The sequence below is a fragment of the Oenanthe melanoleuca genome, chromosome 4, assembly GCF_029582105.1.
Source record: "Oenanthe melanoleuca isolate GR-GAL-2019-014 chromosome 4, OMel1.0, whole genome shotgun sequence".
Classification (NCBI taxonomy): domain Eukaryota; kingdom Metazoa; phylum Chordata; class Aves; order Passeriformes; family Muscicapidae; genus Oenanthe; species Oenanthe melanoleuca.
The window spans coordinates 4339131-4349112 of record NC_079337.1 but is presented as its reverse complement, the minus strand read 5'-3'; the positions used below and the strand labels follow the sequence as shown (position 1 = coordinate 4349112).

General features: G+C 44.9%; 1 protein-coding gene across 1 annotated transcript in view; it reads left to right on the top strand.

Moving 5' to 3' along the window:
• Positions 1 to 5470: 5470 nt before the first annotated feature.
• TRPC3 (transient receptor potential cation channel subfamily C member 3) overlaps positions 5471 to 9982 on the top strand; it is a 33224-nt gene continuing 28712 nt past the window's right edge. The window contains exon 1 of the mRNA XM_056489994.1: positions 5471 to 6102. Within this exon, the coding sequence (XP_056345969.1) occupies positions 5879 to 6102 (224 nt within the window). The 5' untranslated portion in view covers positions 5471 to 5878. The remainder of the gene's footprint in view (positions 6103 to 9982) is intronic.

Genomic DNA, 9982 nt, shown 5'->3' with positions numbered 1-9982 from the left:
GTCTTTCATACCAGTGAGCTGCTGTTTAAAGTTCTTTCTGCTGAGGAGTCACAAGTGAGAATGCCTCTACAGATTAAAATATATTACAAAACAAAACAGCATGAAAAAGCCACTTGTTTCTGGGTTTAAAAATCACTGTGAACTGTTTTAATTCATCACTTGACCTTTTTGCCTCTTGCTATTATTTTTATTATGTCCTGCTTCCCCTGTTCTCATCCCTATAGTGACTCAAATCCCCCAATTAGAGAAAGATCAAACTGTGTTCAAAAATACTCAGACTTAATTACTTGCACAGGATGGAAATCATTGATAACTTGCTAAAATAAGAGCTACTCTGCACTCCACACACCCATTGCAACCCTCATTAGTTGAAACACTGGAAATATCCATGCAATAACTTTTGCTATCAACCAGCAAGGAGACAGGAGGGCACATTGCACTCACTCACCCATATTTGAATCACTGTCAAAAAGAAAAATTATTTGTTAAAGATTTGGCTTGTGACAATAAATTTATTTACTTCTCCCATGGTTTCCAGCACTCACCTGTAGGCTAAAGTTCATGTTTACATTTTCAAGGAATATTGGCTGACACAGGGACAGAGAAACCAATCTAAGGAAAAAAATCCAGCCTTTATTTATAAACGATAAGCAAATCTTAGGAAAGTAAACTTTATAGAGGTTGTAAGCCACATACAGTCCCCAGGGCAATGCAGAGATAAGGAAATTGATTCTGCAGTCCCTTTCCAAGTGGCACTTCTGCTAACTTCTAATTTCTACCAGTAGGACTGAAAAGAGAGGAATAAAACTTAATTGGCACCGGCTCAGGATCCTGTGGATTTGTTCAAAAGTGGATTGGATTTGTCTAAAGACATACCTTAGGAAAAAAGGAACTAATAGGTGCAAATATGTAAATGTACATATAGTTGCCACTTAATGCCAAAAAAAAGAAAGAGTATTTGTCCATATTCTCTTTGAAAATGTAGCCAGTGTCTATCTAATGGTGCCACTGGCACTTCAGTAGCCTTATATTATTATAAAGTAGACCACATAACACCACTGCAATGCACAGCTCTGAGGGCCTGGTTTGCAGTAGGTGATTTGAGAGCATTTTATACCCACTCAGTTCACATGGGCCTGAATGGCTGCACAGGGTGCCTGAAATTACAGGCTCAAGTCTCAGGAATGTGTCTTTTCATCTCATGTAAAAAGCCTTAAACCATAATATTAGTTCTGAGGCTGAGATCTGCTTACAGATCAGTGACATCACATCACTCCTTCTTTTTCCTTCATGCTGATTTAACCTGTTTAGACTTTCATAGAAGTCCTTGATGTAGGAGCTAAATGTCCTTGAAAACACTGGGTTCTTGGCAAGTAGGCAAATTCCCAGTATGAGGCAAAGAAGGCCAATTTTGCTTTCATTACACTGTTGCTATTCCCACCAACTTTCCCAATTTTTGTGAAAGTAGTACACACACGTTAGAGAAGGGTTCAATGTACTGCACGACCTGGATTCTATTTCTAGCATTACCATGAGTGTCTTTTTGCTTCTCTTCACCCGTCACTTCAAGCAAATAAAACCCAGTTTTGTCTCTTGAGGGAAGGTATTCCTTTTTTTATTTTTTAATAAAGCTGGAAAATAATAATGTGGCATGTAGCATAAAAGTTGTTCCACAAGGGAAATTGTTACTAGAAGTTTCTTGTGTGTTGCTGGTTCTTAAATCTAAATCACTTGGTTTCAACAAGGAAGTCTTATTATCTAGAATACAATTTTCAACAAACAAGTTAAATTTACTTTCAAATTAACAGTGTTAATGTACCTGTCAGATAAGTTCTGGTAAGGTATAAACCCAGGACATAATTCCTTAAATTATCTTTTTCCCCATCACTTTTCCCAATCTTACTTCAGTGCATATCTATCATTTAGGTGCCTCATAGTATTGCTATGGTAGTTTTGTCTAAGAACCTGAATATATTTCCTGATATTTTATTATAATAAATGCTAACTGTGCTACGTTTTCATATTTCAGATCTTTACTTCATTCATTCAGCTCCAAGAAGCTGAAAAGGAATGGGAGAGAGAAATACAGAACTCATGGTTCTGACAATATTTCAAGGAAATGTATTGCTGTGGGTTCTTCAGAGACACTTTGTCTCAATGTAGAAAAACTATTCCTTGATAATTCCCTTCCAGTTGAAGAACACTACTAAGGGAAATTTTGAAATCTGAATTGTGTATATCTCATAATTTTGAGGTGGACACAAAAATTCTGCCAGAGAGTAATTGATCCATATAAACAAAGCCCTATCCCACTCCAGTTCCACCCTGCCTTGATCAAGTCAGTCTGGTGAAAAGAATGAGGGATTGTATTTTGACTGCAATTCTAAATCAAACACGAAACAGCTATGGCATTAAACTCATGTTCTAAAAGAAAATTATGAATAATCTAGCACCTTGAGTAATAAAATACCACACATGTTATACTTCCCTGTTAGCTGTAACTCTTTGGAGTTTTTCTGCTCCTGCTCTGTCCTCAGGGTAGTATTCCTTCCATTATTTCACTCCTGTCTAAGCAACTTCCAGGAAGCATTTTTCTAGATTAAAATGACATCACTTCCAAACCCTGTAAATTCAAGTCAGCACTCACAAAATGTACTGGATTGGCAGCCTTAGACTGTAAAGTCTTTACCCAGCTGAATCTCCAGCCAGCACAAGCTTGCCTGCCTTGCTCTGCCTGGCATTTCAAATGTATTCATCTCTTCTCTCACTCTCTTCAACTTAGCTATGTTGACATCTATTTGATACTATGATAACATATAATATTTTTAAGAGAAAGTATTTAGAACCATGAACAGAAATAAGTTTTCTGTCACATACAGCCCTGACCAGGATTTTTTAGGTCCAATTTCAGGACTCTTAGATTTCTCACTTTTTCTGCTGTTTCAAAAGTGCAGCTTCATGCAATTTATTTGTCTAAATCTGGCACTTCAAAGCCTCAATCATACCACCAAGGCACAGCAATGATTATTAAATTCTTACTGTCAGGTAAGGCAGTGATGGCTGAAGTTTAATCATACGAGGATTCTCACATCCCTGCTCCAATGGTAGCAGCCTGGTACTTCAAACTGTGGTAAATTTTCTATAAACCATTTCACTGTGACCAAGATAATTATCCTGCACATTCCAGTTAAAAATAAATATTCATTATTTCTAATACTATAGCCATACAAAGTACATTTGAGATTTGCAATGGATTCTTTTGTTGCCATGCTGGCTGGTTTAAGGTTGGATCTTATGGAAAGAAACAAAGGGGAATATTACACTTAATCTAAACACATATTAGGATCCATGTATTTCAGCTTGGTGGCTCTGTAAGAGTATAGGGAGAAAGAAAAAAGGATTGGGTAAATTCTTTTTACATTCCCCTTGTCCTTCAGTACTAAGATTACTCGAGGAATTATCATCTTACCCCTTGTAATGGAGAGATGTATCCTGAAGGCTTCTGCAAGGATGACTTCCAAGTCATCCTGCCAAGGATGAATTCCAAGGTATTATCAGTGACCTGGATAACAAAATAGTGGACATTACCTTTCATTACATGAACAGAAAACCAATCTCTATTACACAATACTCAAACTATGAAAAAACATGGCCCACAGAACACAATTCAAATTAGTGAGGTACAATAGAGAAAGCAAGAATAAGACTTTCTTAAAACCAAGAACTCATATTAAAAACATTTTCTATCTATTTCTGAAAAGAAAAAAAACCTAACAAACCTTGGTATGTGAAAGCCTTGCTCTGAGCATACATTTCTGAGGCAAGAGCATTTCTCATTGACTTTCAGCTGTACTTTCATGTTTTGTTCTCAAGGGAAATATTCAAGGCAATTGAAAGTCCATTCCTGTAGCCCCCTGTAATAACAGAGGACTTTTTTTATAAAAGGAACACAATATGGGTGGTACCATTTTTTGAGTCAAAGGATCCCTGCAAGAATACAAGGTTTGATGCAGACAGATTGCTGCATGGCTGTGCTCTAAAATGTATAACACTGATACAGATGTATAATTAGGTTAGATACCTAGACTGACTTAAATTAATAACCCCAAGCACTCCACAGTTACAGTAGCTACACAATATATTAGTTTCTTAGAGAGCAAAATTTGCTCTATTGTGCACATAATTCCAGTGAAGCTCAAAGGGCTTTTGCATGTGATGAAAGACATAAAAAACACACTTCTCTAAACAGTTCAAGATGCAAGTTAATTAAAGTGATGAAAACAAAGCCCAATTCTCCCTTCAAAGCCGTAGCTGAGTAAATTATCTCTGTGAAACTCTTGTTTGGCTTTTCCTGTGCTTCATGAGGACAAACTTGGTACATACGGAAAACAACAAAGACAAAACCAGGGATGGTACTGAAAACAGTGTGAGCTAATAAGGATTTTACACTAAGACTACCTGATGATGCTCACAAATAAGACTTTCATCTTAGTGGTGATATGTGGATTGAAAGTTCACTTTCTCTGAAGTATTTGGAAAGCTTAGATAAATTTCAATTTCAGCAGCACCTGAATGCAGATTTGGAATGCAGCTTCATGGAAATTTATACCGATACTTTTCAAAAAAAGTTTAAAGTAAGAGAAAAATGGCATCTCAGCAGCATGTAGACAAAGTAGTGGCTTTATTACATATAAATTAACACATGTACTGTATATGTACCTACCATTCTGAAAGTTCTGCATACAAAAGCACACAGCCTCTGCCTTGATTTTAAAGGGGTTGCCCTCCAATCACGAAATAATTTTCCCTGTGAAATAACGCACCAAAAAAAAAAAAAAAATTAAAAAAATCTCATAATAATGGAAGTGGTAATGCGTCTCTGTGCGGCAGGAATCTTTGTGGCTGGGCTCTATAGAGCATAATTAGTTCTGATTATATGCCATGGGCGCCTCAGCATCCTCCCACTGTTTTTCAGCTTGGCACCACACAGAACTAAAGCAGTCAAGCCTAAGGCAGAGACATCTGGAACACTTTGGGGAACCTCGGCTCGCTCGGTAAGTCACTCAGAAGCGCCTCTTTTCCACCTGAAAATTTCGACTTCAACTTGTTCCCAACGTGGGGCTGGGTATATCTCTAAGTACCTGCCGAGCTTTGTGCAGGTTTGGCAGGACTTTTGGGCCATTTTAGCGAGAATTACCGTGCTGCTGGCTCACGTTGTTACCGCGGGCCAGCGAGCCCGGGCTCCCTCAGGGCTCGGCGCCGGCTTTGCGGGCGCCTCCCGAGGGCTCCCCTCACGCCCGGCTCGGCGGGAACAGGATTTCCCTCAGGCCGGCGGCACCGGCGGGCGGCTGAGGGACATTTGTAGCGCTCCTGCGGTGGCAGCGCGCCTCCCCCTCACGTCCCCCCCTCTCCCGGGCCGTGAGGGGCGGAGGTGGGACGGGAGCGTCCCCTCCTCTCCGGAGCGCCCGCTGCGGGAGGCGGGTGCGCTGTCCATGGCCCCGCTGCCTCCGTGACGATGCCGTCCTAGCGAGGGATGATGACAGGCAGAGAAGGAGGAGGAGGAGGAGGAGGAGGAGGAGGGGGGCAGAGCCGCTGCCGCCGCCGCCGGGAGCCCTGTCTCTTGCTCGCCTCCTCGGCACTTCCCGGCTCCCGCTGCCGGGCTGCGCATCGCATCGCCTTCCCGACGGGCGGCGGGGTGACCGTGGTTTTGTGGTGAGGGGTTTGTCCTCTCCAGGTGCTCTGTGCCCCGCCGGGCTGGGCTGGTGTCTCCCTCCTCCTCCTCCTGCTGCCTCCTTCCCCGCCGCACACGCTGCCGGACGAGGCCGGCCGGGAGCGGGAGCAGCGGCCGCAGCCGCCGCCGCCTGAGGGGACCCTGACCATGTCGAGCAAGAGCAGGAAGAGCAAGGAGCAGGGGAGAGTGACCTTCCCCCCGCAGCAGGAGGAGGAGGAGGAGGGTGCAGAGGAAGAGGAGCAGCAGCGCCGGCGCCGCGGCTGGAGAGGCGTCAATGGGGGGCCGGAGCCCCCTCCGCCGCCGCAAAGAGCTGTCAAAACCCTCCGGGAGCCCTACGGATACTACCCGCCCCCCCCTTTTGCCAGCACCATGTAAGTGTGGGGGCCGGGGAGGGTGTTCGGAGGGGGCAACTTCCCCGGAGCGGGGATGCGGCTCCCGGCGAGTTTTGGGCCCGGGGGCGCGTCCGGCCCCGTCCAGGCAGCGCGGGCGGGAGCGAGCGCGGCCGCTTCGCGCGGAGCGCTCTGAGGGCACCGGCCGGCCCCTGCCTGCCCTCGGCCCCTGCCTGCCCTCGGCTCCTGCCTGCCCTCGGCCCCTGCCTGCCCTCGGTCCCTGCCTGCCCTCGGTCCCTGCCTGCCCTCGGCTCCTGCCTGCCCTCGGCTCCTGCCTGCCCTCGGCCCCTGCCTGCCCTCGGCTCCTGCCTGCCCTCGGCTCCTGTCTGCCCTCGGTCCCTGCCTGCCCTCGGTCCCTGCCTGCCCTCGGCTCCTGCCTGCCCTCAGTCCCTGCCTGCCCTCGGCTCCTGCCTGCCCTCGGCTCCTGCCTGCCCTCGGTCCCTGCCTGCCCTCGGTCCCTGCCTGCCCTCGGCCCCTGCCTGCCCTCGGCCCCTGCCTGCCCTCGGTCCCTGCCTGCCCTCGGCCCCTGCCTGCCCTCGGCTCCTGCCTGCCCTCGGTCCCTGCCTGCCCTCAGTCCCTGCCTGCCCTCAGTCCCTGCCTGCCCTCGGTCCCTGCCTGCCCTCGGCCCCTGCCTGCCCTCAGTCCCTGCCTGCCCTCGGCCCCTGCCTGCCCTCGGCCCCTGCCTGCCCTCGGCCCCGCTCCCCGCCTTTGCTTCTTCACGCGTGTGCCGGGGCACCGACGATTCCATCCCTTCCTTTTCACCCCCCCACGCCTCTTTTTTTTCCCCTTGGGTACCAGCGTAGCTGCCGAGAAATTGCCCAATTATTGTCTCAGCTAAGGTTTAGAGAGCCCATTGCTAATGCATCAGCTTTATCCTTGTATATTTTTAAATCTATGCTGTGATGAAAGCATATTCTCCACAGAAATCTGAGACACCTGTGCGGAAAAGCCTTAGTTCTGGAGATGCACCTTATCCTGTTTCGATGTGCTCTTCCAAAATTTCTGTCTATTTTCAAAGATGCAATCATAAACATCTGTCTCTGTAGATACATAAAGAGGTGCTGCCCCTGCAACTAGACTTACTGCAAGATAAATGCATTCAGTTTTACTAGTAAGGATGTTAACTTTCTTCTCCCCGACTTGCAAAATGTAGGTTGTCCATGAATTATTCACTAATTTTTATAACACGTTGCAGTTTAGGTAGACTTAACCTCAGAGGATTGCTTGACTATTTTATATTTTCAGAACAACGTTTAGTTCTTTATTAAATATTTTAATTACCAGCTAGCAAACACTGAGTTTTAAGATAAGATATTCAGCATTTGTAGAAGCTGTAATTAAAATCACCCCAGAGACAACTGTAAAATACAGAAATAATTAGGGTAGTGCTTACAATGGGATAAGCACAAATAAAAGTGGGGTTTACCATCCCTGTACAGAAATCCTTCACAAATACCCTGTGCCCAGCAATTTGCACTTTAAATGAATTGGTCATTCACATGTCTTCAGCTGTCAGAAAGTTAGTTGTGCTTGAGTTACTTGTCTAGACTCCCATGTAGATGATGGAATGGGAGAGGAAATAGCAGTGGGAAAGGCAGCATAGTCATTTATCTTCTTTTTCGAGGTGCCTGTCTTTATCTGCCATAAAAAGAGACTTGGACACATTATTTTTAGATAGTTCGTGCTGGCTCAGATGAATTATAAGCTATGAGTTCTCAGTTTCTGGGTCCCAAGTGTCCTTCCAGAAAGGTTGGCATATTCCCATGTTTAAGAAATGGCTACACCATGGGGGGATCAAACTGGAGTTCAGTTTGCACACATATCAGTGTTTGAGCCTGGAGTGAGCTCTGCCTCCTGGAATTGCTCCCTGGTAGATAATTCTTAATATCCTGGGAATCTGTGAGCCCAGTGGACTGACAGAAGGGCTGACATGGATTAATATAGTAGAAGTGTATTGAACTATTGGGGCATGGAGGCAAAGACACAGAACTATATTTTTTCTGTTATATTCCTGTGGTCATCCTTGGCATAGCAGTAGGATTTTTCTCCTGGAGTAAAACTCTGTGTTTGGTGCTAATGCCTAAAATCATTGTGCATGTTAACAAGATGAGCATCAGCTTACTCCTGATGTGCTCAGATTGACACATGTCAGGTTTTAGCAGGCACAGAGTGAGAATCCTTGGCTGGAAGGATTTGTAGTCTGAATATTCAGCACAAGGTGTGACGGGAAAGAGGCAGGAAAATGTGAAGTAGGCAAGAAGATTTTGAAATCTCTGAAAGCAGAAGCCTGTGCAAGGTGCCTGTCAGTGTACAGCTGTCTCCCTCCTGTGCCAAATATTGCTGGAAAATAAAGTAATTAACCTCAGATTCCAACTAAGGTTGCAGACTGGATATAATACTTGTTTCAGTACTAGCCCCAGTGGGAAAAAGGTGGACAAACCCTGTAAATTAAATGTAGTAGGCATCAGATACCTGGCTTCTCTGAAAATCACAGTGTGGTTTTCTGACTGAGGAGACAGAACACAAAGAAAGGACTAAATTTCAAAGGAGCTTTAAAATTCTTTGTTGGTACAGCCCTGTTAACTTGGTTCTTTCCTGGTGAGATGTTGGCCTTGTTCTGTGTGTGTATGGATGCCCTCCTGCCATCAATATATAGTTCTTTTTTTTCCCACAGGAATTCAGATGGTTGGTATTTTCCTTTGAGGAGTTAGTGAAGAGTAACGGTGAGAAAAATCTCTGCATAGTTTTATGGGGCAGGAGTTTGTTCCATCCTCTAAGTGCATGTACACCTCCTCCTGATATCTCTCTGTAATTTTTTTTCCATTTTTTTTGGACTAAATCTTTCCAGTTTGGAGCCAGAACTTCTGTGAGATGACATGAGGGCATTTTGGATGATGGATTATGTCGTTTCAGACCAGTGGGAGAGTATAGACCTCAGTCAGATCTTGCAGCTGCCCTGATTTATGTTCTGCTGTTCAGCTGAATTAGCCTCCCTCTTCTGGAAAGCCCAGGCAGTAGCTCACAGAAGGGAAAAGGAAGCTCTCATTTAATGCATTTTGGATTTGGTGCAGGGACTCCCAATTTTTTTGGAACAAGAGCGAACATGCATGAAGGAGACGCTGGTTTTAGTGGTGAAGAAACAAATTTACCACTGGCCCATTCTGACACATGGCTTGGAGAGATGGGAAAGCCTTCCTTTGGGAGAGGCAGTAAGGATGGGGGATTGCCCCTCCAGCACTGCTTGAGGCTGTGCTCAGAGCCAGGAGCAGCTTCCTCACATGGAAGAGCTGTTTTTTTCTGTGACAGGAACAAATAAAACACTTGAGGTCACTTAGTTTGAGAGGTCTCAGGAGTCATTAGCTACAACATTGTGCTGTTATGTGTGTGCATGTTTGAGCACTTCTGTGAGGCAATTACCAGTCTTTAATTTTAAAACTGGGACCTCAGAGGTGACTTTTGGCAGAACAAGAGGCACAATCTGCATCTCCTGCTCAGATGTCTCCGGTGTTGTTGCTTTTAAATGCTGTGGGCATGATGTACTTATCAGATCTGTCTGTTACCACTAGACTGCATTTCCTTTTCAGGGCTAGAATGGAATCAGGATCACTAATGTATTGTAGTTCAGCAGAGGGGTAAACTGCTTGTAAATTGTTGATGCCATCTTTTATTGCATGTGATAATTCAGGGAGAGCAACAGCCTGTTCTTCAGCACAAATTGCTCTATGGATCTGGGAAGGCCCACGATGGAATCTCTGTTTCTCCAGCTACTCTCCTTTCTTTTAAAATTACTTCTGCTGCTTGCAGTGTTAAAAAGTAGACTCAGAAACAAGACTATAAATCCTTTGGATTACTGTAGATAATG